We start from the raw sequence: 21,926 nt of genomic DNA, 5'->3' as shown, positions 1-21,926 counted from the left end.
AATGTGGCGATACTGTGTTTTCTATAAGACCACGGCGCGGCGCTGTTATCAACACTGAGCGTCAAAATGTAGGAAGACACATTTTGGGGTAACAAAGGTTACCATGGAGATATGCAACATCCTTTGTTTTTGTGATGGCAGTGTGAATGAATGATGCTAGCTCCAGCAATTGGAAATACTCTTTATCATGCAACCCACAAAGTTTGTATATAGTCCAACTTCCTTGCTTACTCCAAACTATGTTTAGGTAGGTTTTCAGTTTTTATTGGTAGCAAGCTGTACAACGAGCCTATGTAGGTCTTGTTAGCTATAATATGATCTTAGTGGGACTCTTACCAAGCTAGCTACAGTAGCTGGTACTAATGTTGCCTCCAGTTCTCCAGCCACGCTAACGGATTAGCTTTGCTAGTATGATGAAAGGCGTGAAAGTTAGCAAGCGAGCTAACCAGCAAACTGCACGTCTGTGTGTGTAGCTTCTTAGCTAACTACATTTCTCCAGGGAGATGTTTCTGATTTATCCACGTTTAACTGCAATGTGAGGACGCTCTATCGTCGCTACTGTAGTTGGATAAACTAAGCGTCATTCACAGAGAGGGGGCGGTTCTCTTCAACAAACCAGCCAGGCAGCAGCCGCTAGCTTCGCTATCTCGCTGGCTGCAGCAGAAATGTCGGATATGCCGTCTGCCGACGACTGGATCCTCTGCGAGGAATTGTCATCCTTTATCAGAGGGGTCCGTAGACCCTGATAGTTCGAGGAGGTAAGAGTGCCGCTGTTTTCGAGGGTGCATATAACCGGTTTTTGGGGGTGAGCAAACCAAAATGCAGATAGATTTTCTGATGGATCACGCCTTAGTTCCAGAAAGACCGAGAATCGTCTACTGAAAGCTAGCCTAGTCCAGCGGAAACTGCTGGAGGGGGGAAGGGGGGGGGTATGGTATTTTCTTCACATCTCTGTTTCTTGTAGAGGCAAATTGCGTTTGGCTGCAACTCCTGTCTACAATATTTCTAATATAGAACTAGCTAGTACCAACCGTCACATGAGTAGCAGTGTCCGTTTTAAATGACTGTCTATCTCGGGTGAGTCACGGTCGGCTAAAGCTGGCTTTATCCAGCTAGACTTTCAGGAAATCTGTCTCTGGTTCAACTAACTACATCCATACTTTCCAAAGGTTATTTCTGTATTTATTAATGTGGTAAGTTTACTAGTTTTTAGGGTATGCCAACCCAAACTCCGGAAGGGTTAACGTAGCGTTTAAAGGTCTGTGATATTGGTTGTGATAGGCGACAGAATGGGGAATCTTCGTTACGTAATGGGCTGGGTGGTTTACGCTGCGTGCAATGGGAGGGACTCGGCAGTGTGGAACACAGACTTAGCTAACAGAGAATGCCAGTGAATATTTGACAGCGGTCCTTAACGTTGGGAACTGATTAGTTACAGACATACTGAAGAACAGAACATAACCTATTTTGAAGGATTTCATCCTTGACAAGGAGGCCTTGTGTGAGTTGAAGATATTTTTCACGGGTTTAACGCACAACTGTAGGTAAGGTCGTAAAGTGTTAAATTGATTTTATGTTTATTTTAATTTTTCTCGTTTTCAAACAAAGTTTTGCCCAAATTTAGCTTTTGCTTGTTAGATCGATTTTACATGGATATATGTGCAGCAACCGTCCCCAGTCACGGAGCACTTTGTTAGACTGTTTACGTGCGTAGGACTACACCACGTGTTGTATGGTATGGCTCAATCTTGTGTGAATAGTACAGTAAACAATCTTCTACAATACTTGGTCAAAGTTGCTGCTGAGATATTATGTTTAAGATGGATTTTCGAATAAAAAAATGTATAACTATTTTATAAATACATGACATATTTAAGCAAACGCTTAGAGAGCAAACACACGGTCACTTATCTGGTTTAGGGACAAGAGCTACCATTCATTTTTATGATGGGTGTTTCGTAACACACCGCGGTTTTGCATGGGGTTTCCATCTGTAAAGTGTTCACCTACAATAAGGTGTTTTTTTAAACGCCGTTGATCATCCCAAATGTCATTATTACCATAGAAAAGGTCAAGCTCGTGGGTGAGAGCGCGCCTTTGTAAGAACGACCGACAACAACAGACTCATCTTCGAGCCCGCCTGTTTAAACGGGATGGTGTCTGATGTATGGATTGTGTTTTTAGATTATAACATCTTTCGATCGTCACTACACTAAATTGTTATTATTATATTAGTTGAATGTACAAATGTTTTTCTTGTTAATATTTGCGATTAGAACAGATTTAAATGAGCTACGCACGTTAGTAATTTTCGGGCAGTGTTTACCTCGTTCCTAAAGCGCTATACAATCACATGACAGTACATCGAAATTGTGCCTACATGAGAATGTAAGCACATTTCTGGTTAGAATATATATTTGTCTTTTGACGATATATATGAGAGAGTTATAAACATCCCATAATGTGTTGTGATCGCGAGTTGGAGGTGAGGTGAGAGGAAGCAGTGTGCGTGTGGTCCGCGTGTCAGACAGGTCACGTCTGCCGTCGACCTGTACCATCTGCTGCCATGTAACATACCAATTAAAAAAGATGAACTTTGACCTCCACCTGTCTAGTGTTCTGTTCCCCTCTCAAACACACACACACACACACACACACACACACACCCTTGGTTATAGGTTTGACTTTGTCCGTTTGAAGTGCTTCACTGTAGTGTTGTCTCCCCACAGGGTCTGAGCAGGGGCGCTGACAGGCTGCAGCTGCCCACACACTGTCTTCATCTCTGGAGCCGGAGAGGCCTGGCATGGGGGTCTGACCCTGGAGGACAGCAGCCGACACACAGAGAGAAGAGAGGAGAGAGAGAGGACAGGAGAGAAGAAGAGAGAAGAGGACCCAGTCCAGTTACCATGACACAGAACAGAGACCTGGTGGTGTTTTATATCAAGTATAAACTTGCTCAGAGAGACTTCCCCCTCAGTCACATAGAGCTGACCAGCGCTCTCCCAGAGCAGCCCGGGGGGGCCTCACCGCACGCCAACGGGGCCCTTAACGGCACCAGCCCCGGAACGCCCCCCCCGGCCCAGCCGCCCTCGTCGCCGCGGAGACGTCCGTCATTGGGAGCGGGGCTAGACGAGGTGAAGGAGGCTCTAAGAGACTCGGCCAACGAGTTTGAGCTGCGTTACGCCCGCGCCTTCAGCGACCTGTCGTCCCAGCTGCACATCACGCCCGGCACCGCGTACCGCAGCTTCGAGAGCGTCATGGACGAGGTGTTCCGCGACGGCGTCAACTGGGGCCGCGTGGTGGGGCTGTTTGCCTTCGGAGGGGCGCTGTGCGTGGAGTGCGTGGAGAAGGAGATGAGCTCGCTGGTGCCTCGCATCGCAGACTGGATGAGCGTCTATCTGGACAACCACATCCAGCCCTGGATACACAGCCAGGGAGGATGGGTGAGTCTCACCTCCGTCTCTGTGTGTGTGTGTTCTGGATGTCAGGGAGATGAATGCTAGGGGGTTAGAGGCAGGTACCTGCTAGTCTAGGTTGGGGGCTGGGATGGGAGGGGGGGTCACTTGGTCTGTTGTGTAGAGATGGAGGTGCGTGTCTCTCTCCTTCTCCTCTATTCTCCTGTTTCTCTCCTCCTCTACTCTCCTGTTTCTCTCTCCTCCTCTATTCTCCTGTTTCTCTCTCCTCTTCTATTCTCCTGTTTCTCTCCTCCTCCTCTATTCTCCTGTTTCTCTCTCCTCCTCTATTCTCCTGTTTCTCTCCTCCTCTATTCTCCTGTTTCTCTCCTCCTCCTCTATTCTCCTGTTTCTCTCTCCTCTATTCTCCTGTTTCTCTCCTCCTCCTCTATTCTCCTGTTTCTCTCTCCTCCTCTATTCTCCTGTTTCTCTCTCCTCTTCTATTCTCCTGTTTCTCTCCTCCTCTATTCTCCTGTTTCTCTCTCCTCTTCTATTCTCCTGTTTCTCTCCTCCTCCTCTATTCTCCTGTTTCTCTCCTCCTCCTCTATTCTCCTGTTTCTCTCCTCCTCCTCTATTCTTCTGTTTCTCTCTCCTCCTCTATTCTCCTGTTTCTCTCTCCTCCTCTATTCTCCTGTTTCTCTCCTCCTCCTCTATTCTCCTGTTTCTCTCTCCTCTATTCTCCTGTTTCTCTCTCCTCCTCTATTCTCCTGTTTCTCTCTCCTCCTCCTCTATTCTCCTGTTTCTCTCTCCTCTTCTATTCTCCTGTTTCTCTCCTCCTCTATTCTCCTGTTTCTCTCTCCTCCTCTATTCTCCTGTTTCTCTCTCCTCTATTCTCCTGTTTCTCTCTCCTCTATTCTCCTGTTTCTCTCTCCTCCTCCTCTATTCTCCTGTTTCTCTCTCCTCTTCTATTCTCCTGTTTCTCTCCTCCTCTATTCTCCTGTTTCTCTCCTCTTCTATTCTCCTGTTTCTCTCTCCTCCTCTATTCTCCTGTTTCTCTCTCCTCTTCTATTCTCCCGTTTCTCTCCTGTTTCTCTCTCCTCCTCTATTCTCCTGTTTCTCTCTCCTCCTCTATTCTCCTGTTTCTCTCTCCTCCTCTATTCTCCTGTTTCTCTCTCCTCTTCTATTCTCCTGTTTCTCTCTCCTCCTCCTCTATTCTCCTGTTTCTCTCTCCTCCCTTCTATTCTCCTGTTTCTCTCCTCCTCCTCTATTCTCCTGTTTCTCTCTCGTCTATTTTCCTGTTTCTCTCTCCTCCTCTATTCTCCTGTTTCTCTCTCCTCTTCTATTCTCCTGTTTCTCTTCTCCTCCTCTATTCTCCTGTTTCTCTCTCTCCTCCTCTACTCTCTCCTGTGTCTCTCTCTCCTCCTACTCTCTCCTGTGTCTCTCTCTCCTCCTCCTCTATTCTCCTGTTTCTCTCCTCCTCCTCTATTCTCCTGTTTCTCTCCTCCTCCTCTATTCTCCTGTTTCTCTCTCTCCTCCTCCTCTACTCTCTCCTGTTTCTCTCTCTCCTCCTCCTCTACTCTCTCCTGTTTCTCTCTCTCCTCCTCCTCTACTCTCTCCTGTTTCTCTCTCTCCTCCTCCTCTACTCTCTCCTGTTTCTCTCTCCTTCTCCAACTCTCTCCTTCTGAGGCAGCTGTTGCAGATGAAAGCTTCACTCTCTCTGGGGTCAGCTGAGAGTGGACTGTGTGTGTGTTTGTTTGTGTGTGTATGGACAGCTTTGGTCAGTCCAATGGAGACGATCGTCTGATTGGTTGAGCAGAGTGTCCATGAACCTTCCGATTGGCCCATCTCTCTGTTGATACTGTTAGTGGTTAAAAATGGATTAATCGATCGCTGATCCTGACAGAGACATATGACCGTGAGAGCAGTGTCTCTGTAACACCCTGGTAGTCTGTCATCACCTCCACACCCTCACAGTCACCTCCACACCCTCACAGTCACCTCCACACCCACACAGTCACCTCCACACCCCCACACAGTCACCTCAGCACCCCCACACAGTCACCTCCACACCCTCACAGTCACCTCCACACCTGGTCAGTGATCACGTCATAAATAGCTAGACAGAACAGACTGTGTCATCTGTGCTGGTGTGGTTGTGTCTGAACACTCAGGAATGGAGCATGATGTTGTTGTGATATGCAGGCTGCTCTGTCCAGCCTCCTTGTCATCCTCCCTCCCTCCAGCCCTCTCTCCTTCCCCATCTCTGAACCCTCTGCCCCCCTTCTAGGCAGGTGGGAGATCTAGGCAGTTTCCCCCAGCTGTTTACCGTAACTCTGACGCCCACTATGAAACCATGCCTACAGTCATTTATTTCTCTCGCTCTCTCTCCCTCTCTCTCTCTCTGTCTGTGGTTAATCTGTCAAACTGATCTCAAAATTTCCTGCCTTTGTCTTGTTCTGTCTTTTGCTTTCCCAGGCGTACACACACACACACACACACACACACGCACACACACACACACACACACACACGAGTAGGTCTTACACTCATAATGTGATGACAAAGAAAAACAAATAGAGTACAAATAAAGTCAAAGTGATGGTGTGTGTCTCTGCTGGCATCTCCTCCCTCCATCATCCTCCTAACTCTGCTACAGGAACTCTAACCCAGTTAGCCATTATTATGAGCCTGTACCCACAATGCACTGGATATATCATTCATCCATAATAGGTAATAACCTTGCCCCCCCCCCTCTACACACACACACACGCACGCGCGCGCACAGGGGCAGGAGAACAGGGGCAGGAGAACAGGGGCAGGAGAACAGGGGCAGGAACACAGGGGCAGGAACACAGGGGCAGGAACACAGGGGCAGGAGAACAGGGGCAGGAGAACAGGGGCAGGAGAACAGGGGCAGGAACACAGGGGCAGGAACACAGGGGCAGGAGAACAGGGGCAGGAGAACAGGGGCAGGAGAACAGGGGCAGGAGAACAGGGGCAGGAACACAGGGGCAGGAGAACAGGGGCAGGAGAACAGGGGCAGGAACACAGGGGCAGGAACACAGGGGCAGGAGAACAGGGGCAGGAGAACAGGGGCAGGAACTCAGGGGCAGGAGAACAGGGGGTTCTGACAGACAGGGAGGCAGGGACATATGCTCTTACTGTGCGTGTGTGTGTGCGTGTGTGTGTGTGATGCTGCTGGGCTGTGACGGGACGTCACCTGACATCTGGCAGGGCTTTTGTTTACATCGAGCTGCTAGACATAATTTACTTAGAGAACCACTACACACACACACACCTCCTCCACACACACACATACTACACACCCACACACCTCCTACACTCACACTCACTGTGTAATGAAGTAGCGTGTGTGTGTAGGAGGTGTGTGTGTGTGTAGTATGTGTGTGTGTGGAGGAGGTGTGTGTGTGTGTGTGTGTGTAGGAGGTGGTTAGAGACTCACGCAGGCCCCTCCCCCTCGTCTGTCATGCTGGCCTATAGAGAGACTCCCCTGGGAACCCCTCCTTCACTCCCTCCCACCTCCCCCTCCCCCCCTCCTCCTGGTTTATATTATTGTGTATGTTCACAGACCTGATTGGACAGGATGGGCGGGCTCCTAATGTTTGTGCTACGTACTGATTGGCAGGAGTTGTGAAACATCTGTGTTCTGATTGGTCACATCCGTACGGACCCTTATCACAGAGCGGTAAAACCTGCCCACAGAGTCAGACCCAGTCGCATGTAGGGCTTAGAACCCTATACCTAACCCTGTACCTAACCCTGTACTTAACCCTGTACCTAACCCTGTACCTAACCCTAGCCCTGTACCTAACCCTATACCTAACCCTGTACCTAACCCTCTACATAACCCTGTACGTACGGCTCGTACACACACGGTACACCAGCCGTCATTCCCCAGGCTCCGCAGACGTGTTGCAGACCAGACATGCAACCTCTCTCCCCCTCTCCTCCCCTCCCCCTACATCCTTTCCTCCCTCCCCTCTCCCCCCCCCCCCCCCCCCGTGTTCATCTGTTTGTTTACATCTCCTCTCATCCATCTCTACCTCCTCCTTCCATCCATCTCATCCTCCTATCTGTCTTACCTGATCACCACTCACACCTCTGTTTCCTCCTAACCCCCCCCCACCCCTCCTCCTCCCGCTGGCTGTGTGTGTAGGTGGTGTAGCTCAGGGCGATTGGCGGTGTGTGTAGTGGGCTAGTAATCCGAAGGTTGCCAGTTCGATTCCCGGTCATGCCAACTGACATTGTGTCCTTGGGTAAGACACTTCACCCTACTTGCCTCGGGGAGAATGTCCCTGTACTTACTGTAAGTCGCACTGGATAAGAGCATCTGCTAAATGACTAAATGTAAATGTAGCGGGTGTAGCTCAGGGCGATTGACGGTGTGTGTAGCGGGTGGTGGAGCTCAGGTGATTGCATTAGTGAGATGAGATGTTGCTTGTGTGACTGATGTCCACTGAGGATGTTTGTTTCGGGTGTCGTGGTGGCGCCAGTGGAAGGCGTGTGCTCTGTGGGAGGAGTTAGCATTCAGTGCTAAACAAAGGACCTCTAGTCACACACACACACTTCACAGTCAGACACACACACCTTACACACACTCACGCACACCTCACAGTCACACACATATGCCAGGTTTTCAGGTAATCAATGGCAGGCTCCATACTTAGTGTGTGGTCAATACCCCTCTATTGTGTCTACAAACAATCACACACACACTCGCTGCGCACACACACGCTGCACACACACACACACTAGCTGCACACACACACACTCGCTCTGCTTCAGAAGTGTTGGGGGCGTATGTAGATGTGTTTAGCCGTGCACATTGTATGTATTGTTTTCTTTGTTGTGTGTGTGTGTGTGTGTGCGTGTGTGTGTGCGCGAGAGACTGAATCACAGCATCTGTTCGCTGCCGTTTCCACTGAAATGTCACTCTGCTTTGTCACATATACATTGAATGTGTGTGTGTTTATGTTAAGGCAGAGTGGCTAGGTTCATATGTTGTTGCAGGTGTGTGTGTGTGACCAAACACCTCCATCCATCCAGCTCTGCTCATGTGTTCAGTTCTATTCTGCTCTCTGTTTCTGCCAAGGCCTAATGGAGAAATCAGGTCATGAGCAATTCTCTCTCTCTCTCTCTCTCTCTCTCTCTGTCTCTGTCTCTGTCTCTCTCTCTGTCTCTCTCTCTCTCATCTCCAGACAGGTTAGCCTCTAGACAACTGACTCATGTTTGGGGAACACAGGATTCATCCCTTCCACATCCTGACCGTAACCTACATCTCTCTCGTTCTCTCTGTCTTTCCCTGTCTTTCTCTCTCTGCTCTCACCATCTCTGTCTCTCTCTACTCTACCTCTGCTCCCCCCCCCCCCTTGTGGTTGTCTGTCTCCCCGCCCCCCCCCAGGGTCTCCCAGACTGCCCTGCCCGGGGACACAGTCTCTGTAACGATGACAGAAATGCTCCTCCTCTTCATCATGGGTATTAGATCCTGCTCTGCAGTGGAACAAGAAGCAGGATCTTATTGGAGGCAATGCTAGCCGTTCATCACTCCATTCTGCAGCAGTTTATCCCTCCATTCTGCAGCAGTTTATCCCTCCATTCTGCAGCAGTTCATCACTACATTCTGCTCTCCTCATCTCTCTCTGTTTACATCGCTCGTTTCCTCCTGTGATCATCTTTCTTTCCTCTGGCCTCCTGGCTGCTTCAAAATTATTGTTCTCTTTGTTTTGTTTCTCATTGTCTTCCTCTCCATCTCCTCCTTCTCAGACTGTGTGTGTGTGTGTGTGTGTGTGTGTGTGTGATGGTGACCATAGGGTGCAGGTGTTATGGAGTGATTCTGGTAATGGCATGGTGTACTGTCACACAGTCACCTCTGTGTGTGTTGACAGAATGGGGTTTGGGGGACCAGAGAACAGCAGCAGCAGCAGCAGCAAAGGTCCTATGAGCTCAGACCCATCTGACGCACACGAGGTTGTGTTGTCATTGCGTGTGTGTTAGTGTGGGGGTGTTTGTGTGTTGGGTCAACAATGACGCGTGGAGCTGCACTCTTGCCCCAGAGACATGGAAGAATTGCATGTGATGTGGATGTTGCAACAAACAGGAAGTGTCAGCCAGCTAGCCAGTCAGCTAGCCAGTCAGCCAGCCAGTCAGCTAGCCAGTCAGCCAGCCAGCCAGTCAGCTAGCCAGTCAGCCAGCCAGTCAGCCAGCCAGTCAGCTAGCCAGCCAGTCAGTCATCAGCCAGTCAGCCAGCCAGTCAGCCAGTCAGCTAGCCAGCCAGTCAGTCATCAGCCAGTCAGCTAGCCAGTCAGCTAGCCAGTCAGCCAGCCAGTCATTCAGTCAGTCATCAGCCAGTCAGCTAGCCAGTCAGTCGGTCAGCTAGTCAGCCTGCCAATGAGAACCAGCTAGTCAGTCTAAACCAGTCAGCCACTCCCCTGTCCTCCAGTGAACTCATCTGTCCTCATCTGTCTCCCTGTCACCTTCCCTCTCCGTCCCCACCATGGCCGGTGCCCCAATATAGAACCAGTTGTTCTTGTTTCGGCAGCAAAAGAACCCGTTCCCACCTAGGAGGACTGGTTCCTGAGCGGCACGGCCTCTTAGCTGGTCTGACCGCTCCGTGTACGGCCGGGGGCGGGAATACCGTGACCATGGCTTCGTCAGTCTCGAAAACAAATGGGCAAAATAAATGTAAACAAAAACGTAGTAGCTAGCGAGCGCCATCTTAGCCATCTCACCCTCTCATCTGTTTACTGTAAAACTGAAAATACAAACACAGAACGCTAATAGCTAACGAACATAACTAACATGCTAGCTGCACGTAGTGTTGCCAAAAATAAATCTCACCAGAAGTCGATATTGGAGCCTCTCTGAAAAGTCGCTAGATAAGATTTAGGCCAGATAGGATAGGTGAAAAGTCACTAGATTGGCAACACTGGCCGCAGGGATGTTTCCCAGCGTGGACGTGAACAGTGACGTGGTGACAAAGCTTTCTGCCCCGCAGAGAAGCAAACCCTCAACTGTGAACTGTGTGTGTGTGTTAGTGTGTGTGTGCGTTTACTTGCATGCCTGGGCAGGTACCACATAATAACAGGAGGTTGATAAGCTCTCTTGACTGCAAGAGCCAGATCACAGTGACCTGTGTGTGTGTGTGTGTGTTTAGTAGGCTGTAGGGATGCAGGGAAGAAGAAAGTGACAGAGATGGAGGTGTGAGAGGAGGAGATAGTGTTGACAACATCAGAGGCTGGGATTGGTCCATGCAGTACACACGCACACACACACACCAACACACACACACAAAACATGTCTCAACACGTCTGCTTTATGACAGACGCCAAGCTGCACAGTCTCTCAGGACACCCACGACATTCCTCACCTGTAGGACACACACACACCACCCACCACACCCACCCACCACACACACACACCACACACACCACACACTGTGGGGGTGGTGTTTCATGCTAACAGGTTTCTGTGTAAGAGGAGTTAGTGTTCCGTTCCTGACATTCCTGAAGACTGACACACACACACACACACTTACATATACATGAAAACAAGTACACACACACACATACATTCACAAACACACACTGTGTAAATACACACTCACACACTCCCTGTACACACACACACACACGAGTAAGTGTTAGTTCAGTGGTGACTTCAGAAGCTGTACTGAGACCTGCAGTCATGAACAGGAGCAGATTTCGGAGCTGCCTTGTGCTCTGTGACACACTCTCAGTCACGGGTGTGTGTGTGTGTGTTTCAATATTTTTTTGAGGTTATTAGATTTGATCTGTCTCCCCCTCTTTCTCTCCCCCCCCTCTCTTATCTCCTCCCACCACCCCCCTTTCCCAGAACACTCTGTTTCGATTCAGTGGAACCCCTTTACTATTAACTATGCCACACACACACACACACACACCCTCACTCACATTTTCCACTGAAACGCATGAGCTCACTTTTCACCTAAATGACGCATACAAGCTGTCCAGTGAGACACACTCACACACCTCACACACACACACTTTACAATGATACACACACATCCATCACAGACACGGATACACTTTAAAATAGCACACACACACCTCACAGTGACACACGTGCATTTACCTGACACACACACACACCCGGGTAGCTGTGGTCTCTCCTGCTGCTTTCACTGTCATGAAGGGGAATGTGTGACATCACGTGTGACATCACGTGTGACATCACTGCGGGTGTGTCAACACGGTGAAGGTTGTTCTGCGTTCTGTAGTTCTCCTTCCTCAGGGTCGCTTCCAACCTTCCTGCTTGTCTCTCTTCACGCTGGCACCCAGCTCAGCCCTGCTGGGGTACTGCCCCCCCTGCTGGCTGGGGGCCAGTACTGCAGCCTGCTGTGGCCAGGGCTCCTGTCAGTCAACCAAACCACTGCCAGATCACTTACAGGAAAGGGCGGGGCCTAGATGGGACGGAATGTTAACAATGAGGGGATTACCTCATAGAACACACTCAGAGTTCTAGAATCTGGGGTTGAGTTTCTGTGGAGGAAAACGCATAGACATATGTCTATGGGAAAACGTGCTATAGAGAGTTCTAGAATCCTGTCTTTAGAAGGTATGCATCTGTGTGTTTGCATATATGTACTGGTGTGTGTTGTGTGTGTCATTCAAACTCTTTACTCAATGGATCATTCAAACTGCCTCTCTCTCTCCCCCCCTCCCCTTCCTCTCACCCCCTCCCTCCCCCCTCCAGGAGCGGTTTGCAGAGATCTATGGTCACGACTCTGCGGCCGACAGCAGGAAGTCCCAGGAGAGTTTCAGGAAGTGGCTGCTGGCGGGGATGACCCTGGTTACCGGGGTCGTGGTGGGGTCGCTCATCGCCCAGAAACGGCTGTGAGGGCGACCACCCCACCCCCACCAGCCGTGGAAGAAAACATATTATGTTTTTCTCTCATCTCTCCTTTATTTTGCCAAGAACGACATTCACCTCCCAGAAACCACTGGGAATGTTTTTAAGTCACAGGCTGAACTGTTCAGAGAGAGAGAGGGGGAGTAGGGAGAGAGAGGTGCATATCGTGTTAGCATTCATTTGACACCTCACCTCATCTACCCCTTCCTCTTCCTCCACCCCTCCTGGAGCTCGTTCCTCCCTTGTGATTGGTGGGGTGGTGTCAGCTGACAGAGTTCAGACAGAGAGAGCAGAAACATGAGAAGCACCCCCCTCCCTCAACCCTGAGATGGTACGTGCCAAATGGACTGTAAAGGAAGGAATGGAACAGACCACCTGCACTCTCGTCAAAAGGAGGGGGGATTCCCCTAGAGACTACAGACAGATAATGCTAACCTGATCCATGACCTGGTCTGGGCCTGTGAGCTGTACACAGCCGAGGCTTCTGTTCTGACTCTGAACACACTGGGGACCTGCAGGAGATCATGGACCCTCTCTCTCTCTCTCACACACACACACACACACACACACACACACACACACACCTGCTCCAGACAAACCCTCGTTCTGCTTTCTGTCTCTTTGATTTGTCTGTTTTGTTTTCAGTTTAACAATTAAACATCCAGTTGATTAAAACTGGCGTTTCCCTCTCCCTCCATTTTGCTGCATCCCTCTCTCTCTCCATCCCTCTCTCTCCATCCCTCTCCTCCTCCCTTTCCATCGTTCCCTTTTTCTCTATCCTCCTCTCCATTTTGCACCACACATCTGTTCATCTTCTGCCTGTCACACTGAATCATCACTCCACACCGGACCACCTGCTGTGACACACACACACACAGACATGTGCGCACACACACACACACACACACACAGACATGTGCGCACACACACAGACGTGCGCACACACACACGCACCTGACAGGCCCCATCCCCAGCAGACACTGCGGAACCATCTTGTAGTTTCCAAACATATTTAATTGACGCCGTGGATCAAACTGGTGACAGTCAGGAGACTAGCTGTCTGATTAGAGCCTTCCTCGCTTGACTGACACACACACTACTGGAGGGAGGAGGAGGAGGGGGGAGGAGGAAGGAGGAGGGGGGAGGAGGGAGGAGGAGGGGGGAGGAGGGAGGAGGAGGGGAGAGCCCTCCACTTCCCTCCTCCAATGTGATTTGTTTTCATCATGTCTTAAATATCAGACTTCACTCATTCTGGGTTTTACTGTGATCGGTTCTGTTTGTCTTAAATATACTTCATGTTCATAATCATCCGTGTGTCTGTCGTAACTCCACACTGTCCAATTTACCTGCTCACAGATCTGTCTCGTCTAGACCAGGTGCTTCACTTAAACCTGTGTGTGTGTGTGTGTGTGTGTGTGTTTGCTCTCCCTGATCTCTTAACGCTCATACACCAGGAGATCTGATACTAACATCCCTGCAGTCACTTGGTCTGCAGTCAAGTCACATGACTCAGGGTTGATCTTTGATTCGTGGACCATGCAGTCATCACATGCAGACCTAGCATGAAGATGTACACACATTAAGCCTACAGATACCATATCCACACCAAGGAGCCTCCATACAGGTCATAGACCACTGCTCAGCCACAGATCAAACACCGCACACATGTAGTATCTAGAAGCTATGTGAGATATTTCCATTATGGGTATACACCCTCAAGTCATATCTAGACCATATACAGGTACCCCCCCCAAACTGTGTAGCCAATCAGCGAGGTCTGATGTGATACATTCCAAGACAGTATATATTTTTCTAGGGAACCTGCTTCCCATGCAGAGCTGCTCAACCACTTTCCCCACAGTCCTCCCCCTCTCCCCAGTCCTCCCCCTCTCCCCAGTCCTCCCCCCCTCTCTCCCCAGTCCTCCCCCCCTCCCTCCCTCTCTCCAGTCCTCCCCCTCTCTCCCCAATCCTCCCCCTCTCTCCCCAGTCCTCCCCCCTCTCTCTCCAGTCCTCCCCCCCTCTCTCCCTCCCTCTCCAGTCCTCCCTCTCTCTCCCCAGTCCTCCCCCCACAGTCTCCCTTCTTTCTCCTCCTCTCCCCCAAACCGCCTGTCTCGTGTGTGTATGTGAATGTGGGTGTGCACAGCTGAGGGTGAGAAATTAGCTGGAGGCGCAAGAATCATATGAGCTTCATAACATTACATATACTGGTTATTTAAACAATTAGAATAGTATGCTAGCTTAGTGACATTTAAATTAAATAAAAATGACTGATTACAAGTAATTTATATTTGGTGTAAAAGCATCTTGAGTCCCTTTTAAACGGCCTTGAACTTTGACCTTTGCATTGATGTGAACCTTTCCCCTGGCGTTTACCACACTGCTACTGAAACAGCTCAGAGTATTTTTGTGTCCAGGTTGTCAGGAGAGCAGCCCTCCTGCTGTCTCCTGCTGTGTGTGACAGGTCAGTGTAACGCAGCACCCTGAATAAAGAACATGATCCTCACCTCGGCTGCCTGGTCTCTGTGGAGGGGGGAGGGGAGGGGGAGGGAGGAGGTGGGGATGGAGACTTGAGGGGGGGATGAAGAGACGAGGGGAGCTGGAATGTTTTGATAGGACTCGGCAGGTTGCTAGATGAAGGAAGAACTAACAAGCCGAATAAGCACAATGTTTGAAGCAACATCCTGTTTTTGATGAGAATAAAAACGTCCAAAATTTACAACCAAGAACATTTTATTGTCACTGACCGTCTGGACTGTTACATTCAACACGGTGATATTTCAGTTATGAAGGTGTCAAACACACAAGTACAATGCCAGAAAAATGCTGTTACACCACACAACACACCTATGAACACGTTACCAGGGCAACGCACCTGAGAAAATACTAGGAAAAGGGAGGGAGGGGGAGGAGGAGAGGAGGGAGGTGGTGGAGGAGATACAGACTGAAGGACAGTAGAGGGAGGAAGAGAAAAAAGAAGCACCTGCATTTTTCATCAACAAAAGGACGAGAGGTTATGAGAACGCCACGGCAATGCACAGCTACTATTACGGGATAGGAGGGTGTAGAGGCGGCAGGGCGAAGGAAGTTGCTCCAGGAACAGGTTCACTTTCCCCTCACAGGTGATAGGTCCAGGCCCGGCTGGCCCCGCCCCGCTCTATTTCCATTGGCCCTTCTCGTAGTCCCACTTGGCAGAGAATCCTTCGACTGGGTTGATCCTCATGTCCAACATCCGCTGCAGCTGTTTCTGCTGCCACTCTTCCTCCAGGGAGACGGGGCGGGGCGGGTACACTGAGACACACACACACCAAGAGAGACCACAGGATGAGAGCCCCGGTCTGGATACTATGGTGAGGTTATTATGGTCTGGTGTATATGGTGATGTTATGGTGTGGGTGAAAGGGTTACTTTGGTGACGTTAGTGTGGCGGGGTGATAAAGTCACTATGGTAATGGTGTGGTGGCCGAGGTGATGCGATTGCCACGGTTACGTTCCGGGCGTTGTGACGGGGTGACGCCTCACCATAGTAACGCTGCCAGAGCACCACCAGGCCGGTGAGGCCCAGGAAGATGAACATGCCACCCAGCACGCTCTTCCACTCCCCTGTAGGCTGCTTCATCTCTGGGTACGTCTGGTTAAACATCAGCCTGTACACTGGAGGAGGAGGGAGGGAGGGGGGAGGAGGAAAGGAGAGGGAGATGGAGAAGGGAGAGAAATAAATGAGTGAGTGACATAGATGGATGAATGATGGCTGTATGGATGATGGATGGATGATGGCTGGATGATTACAGGCGATCTTCTCCTGGTTGGAGAGCTGCTTCCAGGAGCCCTGTTCCTTCTGCTTGAGGGTCTTGTCTGCAGGGCTCAGGACGTCCCTGTAGGGCTTGTCAGGCAGGGGCACGTCCAGGCGGTCCCAGTACATGGGGAGAGACATGTCGGTCTGCTCAGACACCTCTGGGGGGGGGGGGGGGGGGAAGAATGAGGGGGTCAAGAGGGAGGAGTAAGGGGAGATGTTTTACATTTAAGCTGCACCTTCATAAGATACTGTAGACTGCTCTGTCTTCTGTGGTGTATATGTGTTTTTACAAACACACACTGTCACAATAACATGATACTGTCTCAATACAAGAACCAGGTCAGACTAGACCCAGTGGCTCACATTCACTTCTGTTTACAGACAACAGCGCCGCCTGCTGGTGTGTCTCTTAGTTGCGTTCAGAGTGATGGAAGTGCTGAGTGTGTGTGTGTGTGTGTGTGCATGTGTATAGGGTGTGTGTGCATGTGTATAGGGTGTGTGTGTGTGCATGTGTATAGGGTGTGTGTGTGTGCATGTGTATAGGGTGTGTATGGTGTATGGAGTGTGCACTGACCGTGTTCGTGGCTGGCCGTGCGGGTGGTGTTGAGGGTGTTGAGGGTCAGAGCCCGTCTGGACAGAAGGCTGCCAACACGCCCTGCAGTCAGGAGAAACATCTGGACACACACAGACAGGTAGACAGACAGGCAGGTAGACAGGCAGGTAGAAAGACAGACAGGTAGACAGACAGGTAGACAGGCAGGCAGGTAGACAGGCAGGCAGACAGGCAGGCAGGTAGACAGGCAGGTAGAAAGACAGACAGGTAGACAGGCAGGCAGGCAGGTAGAAAGACAGACAGGTAGACAGACAGGCAGACAGACAGGGAAAGGTGAGCAGGGTGATGAAGAAAGTGTTTTGTCCGTCTCTTCATAAACGAGGCATAAAGTATTTATATTTTTAGTCCATAATCCCCCCCCCCCTCCAGCTCTGTGACATTTAATACGTGAAAGGTGATTAATTGTCATTCCACTGGCAGAGTGGTCTGTGTTGCCAAACACCTCAGAGGACCTCAGTTGCTCACGTGTCTGTAGGGGATAACTTTCTTACTGCAAAAAAAGATCTTGTCTATTGTACCTTGTAGTGTCTGTGTGAGTTATTCTAATCACTTTCACCATCACAGCAGACCCACAAACTATCACCCCAGAATGAGAGTACGTGATGGGATTAGACACTTTAGATCAAACACACACAGGATATAGGATTATCTGAGGCACTCACAGACCCTCTACCTCCACCTGTCTAACATCATCTGTCCAGGCCCTGAATCAATCATCCAGTCATCCCTCCAGAATCACACATGCTGACAAAACAACCTAATCATCTCCCACCTGTTGAATACACGCACCAGACAGACATGCAGGATCAGACGCCACAACCAGGCATAATGGTCAAACTATACTTTTCTCTCGTCCTTAGACACATTTTTACATTTCCAGTTGTATTTAGAATCTTTTATCCCAATTGACGTACAAATAGTTAATCTAGAAAGTAGCCTAGTGCAGAAAATCACGGCTCAGAGCAGTATTTCGGGGGTCTCCGTCAGTCTGACTAGGCTCATCGCAAATGAACCGCATCTGACCTACGAGGGGAATATAACACGGCCAACACACGGCCATCGACCATAACTACCTAGAATACATGGATCCTGGTATCTGGGTAGATAGCCGCCCGCTAACTATAGCCTGCCTACGTGACCACGGTACTTCCCCGGTCTGGGCTGTAGGGGCAGACCTGCTAATACATGTCCCTTTGCTGCCTTCGGGTCACATGACCCAAAGGTTCATAACGAACCATCGTTGTGTTTACCCAATACAAAAACAAATAAAAATAATTTTCTTTTAACCTTCGCAATGTGGGGGGTCTGAGACAGCCCAACGGTTAAAAGAAAATGCTTCACTTTGTTTTTGTATGCGGTAAAGTTGTCGCAATACGACGGTGGGTCACAATGACTGATGGGTCAGAACGACCCGAAGATAACACAAGGGTTAAAAGGGCAGTAAAACGCAGTTATTTCCAGTGGGTTTAGAGGCGTGTTCAAGGAGAGTATTAACGTTAGTTAGCGTTATATCACCTGGATCTCTGTCTGAGTGGCTTATTGCCTGTTGTAGCCTACACGCTAAAACCGACTTCCAGACGAATTACACTTACACTAGAGTGACACAAGGACAAATTAAAATCAAAACACAATGAGAGTTAAATTAATCACAGTAAAATGTTAAGGAAATAGGTCCCTGAATAGTTAAATACAGCGGGATACATTGCTAACAGCGCGAGCACCTACCATAATTGCCTCCAGCGGCACGCGGACAATGAGGTATGTAAAACAGAAATAAAATAAAAATGGTATCTGTACTATTTCTCGTTTATACGACACTTAGCAACATATAAATCAAACATGCATTTAACCCGTTACAATTTGCATTTTTTCAACTTAATGTACTAGCCTATCAATGTCAGATTATCTATGCTGGTTAGCTCTAGCAAGCTAGCTAACGTTAGTTAACGGCTAGTTACATTTTCCTACAGCGTGCTAGCTGTATAGAACTACAGTTTAACTTGTAAAATTGACACGTGGCGTTTCAGTATTCTGTGTAATAGTTTACATAGTGGTTGACACAAAGGTTGAATTTCACAACCAACCTTTAAATCAGGCCAATCGATTTAGAGGATAAAATGAGTAGATCCAGGGAGCTCAATCGTCAATTCTGAATTTAGCAACAAGCGTTTCGTCTACTATTTGTTCTTTATGAACGGGTCTTTCTACCAAACACTGAAGAGTCCAAATTTACCATCGAGCGAGTGGTTCGTTCATTTTCTAGTGGAGCTTGCAGCACCAATATCGCTCACTGACCTTTTAAACGATTAGCTTAATTCATTGATCTTTTGGATGATTCGTTCACTCTTGCAGCACCTGGAGGATCCGACCAGCTCCCCCAAAATTCAGCTGTCTCCGCCTAGCGGTCTGACTTGGTATTGACACCTTAACCACCGCAAATCAGATACTGAAAATTACAAAATGCACTGGAACATGCTACTTGTCAACATGCAATTGTCCTAAACAAGTGTCCCCCCCTCTCTCCCTCTCTCCCGCTCTCCCTCCCTCCCTCCATCATAAACTCATACTTAAACACACACACACACACACACAGTCAAACTGCAACTGAGATACATGGCAGTCAGTCAAGATAGGAGTCGTGACCCTGTTTGATCGTCCATGTCGACACAGAAAAAGGTTTGATGAGGAATTCTAAAAGGATTCTACAAGAACCAAAAACTGTGTTGAATTGCTTCAGGAGCATTACAACTGTTTAGTTGGTTGTTTCCCAAATGTAGTTGTTTACCAAACCCTATCTAATCTTGGTATGATTGGTGGTGCATGTGCAACCTTGAAACAGCAGAGTAAATACAATTTAAGTCTCTTTTTTCTACAAATTAAAGTTCTCCTTAAAAAAACACAAAATAAAACAATGCAGAGTTCAACCTGCCTTAATCTCCTAAAAACCACGACGCCCTCAAAATGCATTAAACATTTCATTTCACTTTCTATGTCCCTCCCAGACTAAGCAAGTTCTTCTTTCCGGAAGCTTCTCCAACATTCTAGAAGCCTCTTGTCTGAGAGATCTAGATCTGCGCCAGAGTTCTGTGTCCCCTTGCACGTCCACTCCGATCATCTGGGATCAGACTGACCCCTCTTCCTCCCCCCCATGCCTCTGGCCGCAGCTAGTCCTGTGTGCACCCCGGCAGTCCTGGTTCGGACCGGTGGGTCCTGTACTCACGTTGGTCCTGAGAAGGTGGGCTTGTAGACTGCAGGAACAGATGATCAGGGCTGCAGGTCTTCAGAGTTTCTGTTTAGCCTCAGACGCCTTCTTCAACTCCACAGGCTGCAGGGGTGGGCGGGGAGAGACAGGGAGGGAGACGGGGGGAGAGAGGGAGTATGGTAGAGAGACATATAAAGAGATTTGAGAGAGAAAGGGGGAGGGAAAGAGATTGGGAGAGGGAGATAAACAGAGAAAGGGAGGGCCAGTGAGTGTGGGGGGAGAGTGGGAAAGAGAGAGGGGGAGAGAGAGAGGAAGCTTAGGTTAAACTAGAGCAAGTAAACAATCTGAACCATGTGACACTAAACACAGACTGGGCCCTGTTAAATGGAGTGGAAAAATATCTCTCTTTCTCCCTCTCTTTCTTTCACCATATCTTTCTCTCCCGTTTCTCTTCCCCTCCATCCCCTACTCCCTCCCTCCCTCCACCCTCTCTCTCTCTCCCTGCAGCTGTGGGTCCAGTAGGGGAGGTTACATGAGGACAAGAGAGTAACCTCTAAACATCTCAAAACTTGACAGACAGGAAGAGAACGGTAAGAGGGAGAGTGACTGGAAAACAATCACAGACAGACCGAGAGAGGGGGAGAGAGAGGGAGAGAGAGAGGTAGAGAGAGAGGGAGGGAGGGAGGGAGAGAGAGAGATACTTTCTTGACTGGAAAGATATCTTTATTGGGCAGTCAAAACTGCCAGCTAACCAACAGTTACACCACAACAACCATTTTTCTCTTACTCACTCTTATTCAAACAAAACCCATTCAATTGAACTTTTAAATTTAAGGAGAGAGAGAGAGGGTGGAGAGCCTGTGTGACAGGAATCCGGGGGCAGAGAGGTTAACCAGCCTGGAAGCGTTCCATGTGTCAGCGAGGTTTAGTCATGCTAAACAGCAACATGACTGCTATCGATGGCTTGGCCCTGGGCGTTGAGCCAAGGTGGGGCTGGGGTGGGCTTCACAGCACTACCAACGGTTGTTATGGGGGAGGCGGGGGGTGGAGTCAGGAGGAGGTCTGATGAGGACAAGGAGGAAGCCTGTGTTTTTAACTCTCTGCACCTGTACACTTTGACAGCGCTAATCGACTGAGACAGCGCTAACCTACTGAGACCGCTAGCAACAGATAGGCCTATGGATTTCATCAGTGGATATCATTATATAAGACAGTTCCTTTGCTTTGTAAAATTAGCTAGGGACGTTACATGTGCATTTTAGCAATGCTAAGTTTAATATAGGACAAACAAATGTGGTTGACCAGAATGTTAAATGCAGAGATGGGAAGTAATACTTTGTTGCTGTACTTGCGTAGGGACTTTTTACTTGTGATTTTTTTTTATCTCCCTCCAATTCCTAAACTAGGAACTAAAATGCAAATGTGGATTTGCTGTTAATCTTAACAGCTCATCTTTTTAATGAAGATATCATGAACACCAATCTAAATGTTATAATACAAGGTGTGTCTCTCTGAACAGTCTCAGCTGAGTGACACAAATCAAATAAAAGCTTTTCCAAAGATACTATAATTGATTCTGTAATATTTATGAATAGATATTTCCTAATTAAAAATCTTTCAATTAAAATGTTGGAATTAAAATAAAGTTGAAATTGAAAATGAATACAGGATCGGCCATCAAATTATAAAGAACACTGTTGCAAACATTTGTTAGAACCAAGACATTGATTGATGAGTTTGATGAGTAATCATTTGGGTTTATCTTAAAAATAGTTGTTGGTGTTTAGTTACTTTAATTAAAGCAGTCTCACCTGTACGTCTGGTTCACCTGTCAGGAATGAGCACAGGAGCATCACTGCAACAAACACCAGGATGTCAGTCAGAAACGATAAGATACCTGACAAGGAAACAGCAGTAGACACAACTACGCCTTGACTGAAATGCAATTTATTTTCAATAAAATGCATAATATAATTAACAAAATCAGGTAAGTTGTTGATGAATATTTTATTATAAAGT

At 48.6% G+C, this 21,926-nt stretch overlaps 2 protein-coding genes across 5 annotated transcripts; one reads left to right on the top strand and one right to left on the bottom strand.

Annotated features, from left to right (window-relative positions):
• The first annotated feature begins 165 nt into the window (after nucleotides 1–165).
• Nucleotides 166–12,424, top strand: bcl2l1 (BCL2 like 1). Its single transcript, XM_062460341.1, has 3 exons — nucleotides 166–758; nucleotides 2,730–3,443; nucleotides 12,144–12,424. Exons 2-3 carry the CDS (start codon nucleotides 2,907–2,909, stop codon nucleotides 12,285–12,287), a joined length of 681 nt encoding a protein of 226 aa, XP_062316325.1. The 5' UTR covers nucleotides 166–758; nucleotides 2,730–2,906; the 3' UTR covers nucleotides 12,288–12,424.
• A 2,587-nt stretch (nucleotides 12,425–15,011) lies between these two features.
• LOC134019436 (cytochrome c oxidase subunit 4 isoform 2, mitochondrial) lies at nucleotides 15,012–20,078 on the bottom strand. Of its 4 annotated transcripts, XM_062460342.1 has the most exons (7): nucleotides 19,926–20,066; nucleotides 18,939–19,129; nucleotides 18,790–18,854; nucleotides 16,667–16,766; nucleotides 16,086–16,250; nucleotides 15,819–15,950; nucleotides 15,012–15,587 (listed from the first exon to the last, which is right to left on the bottom strand). In XM_062460342.1, the coding sequence occupies exons 4-7, from the start codon at nucleotides 16,764–16,766 to the stop codon at nucleotides 15,454–15,456; spliced, it is 531 nt and encodes a 176-aa protein (XP_062316326.1). In that variant the 5' UTR covers nucleotides 18,790–18,854; nucleotides 18,939–19,129; nucleotides 19,926–20,066; the 3' UTR covers nucleotides 15,012–15,453. The 4 variants fall into 4 exon arrangements, with proteins under 4 accessions (XP_062316326.1, XP_062316329.1, XP_062316327.1 ...); XM_062460345.1 differs by lacking the exon at nucleotides 18,790–18,854 and having other exon boundaries at nucleotides 19,001–19,129; XM_062460343.1 differs by lacking the exons at nucleotides 18,790–18,854; nucleotides 18,939–19,129 and having other exon boundaries at nucleotides 19,926–20,078.
• Nucleotides 20,079–21,926: the final 1,848 nt, after the last annotated feature.

Source organism: Osmerus eperlanus, chromosome 4 (genome assembly GCF_963692335.1).
Source record: "Osmerus eperlanus chromosome 4, fOsmEpe2.1, whole genome shotgun sequence".
Classification (NCBI taxonomy): Eukaryota; Metazoa; Chordata; class Actinopteri; order Osmeriformes; family Osmeridae; genus Osmerus; species Osmerus eperlanus.
Note: the sequence above shows the minus strand (reverse complement) of the source record. Positions and strands in the feature narration are given on the sequence as shown.

What these genes read in the sequence shown, in the direction of transcription:
- LOC134019436 (XM_062460343.1), bottom strand. Translation starts at nt 16,766, where the DNA reads ATGTTTCTCCTGACTGCAGGGCGTGTTGGCAGCCTTCTGTCCAGACGG. An exon ending in CACGGCCAGCCACGAACACG is followed by an intron (nt 16,251 to 16,666) that starts GTCAGTGCACAC and finishes CCCCCCCCCCAG; the next exon opens with AGGTGTCTGAGCAGACCGAC. An exon ending in GCTCTGGCAGCGTTACTATG is followed by an intron (nt 15,588 to 15,818) that starts GTGAGGCGTCAC and finishes TGTGTGTCTCAG; the next exon opens with TGTACCCGCCCCGCCCCGTC.
- bcl2l1 (XM_062460341.1), top strand. Translation starts at nt 2,907, where the DNA reads ATGACACAGAACAGAGACCTGGTGGTGTTTTATATCAAGTATAAACTT. An exon ending in TACACAGCCAGGGAGGATGG is followed by an intron (nt 3,444 to 12,143) that starts GTGAGTCTCACC and finishes TCCCCCCTCCAG; the next exon opens with GAGCGGTTTGCAGAGATCTA.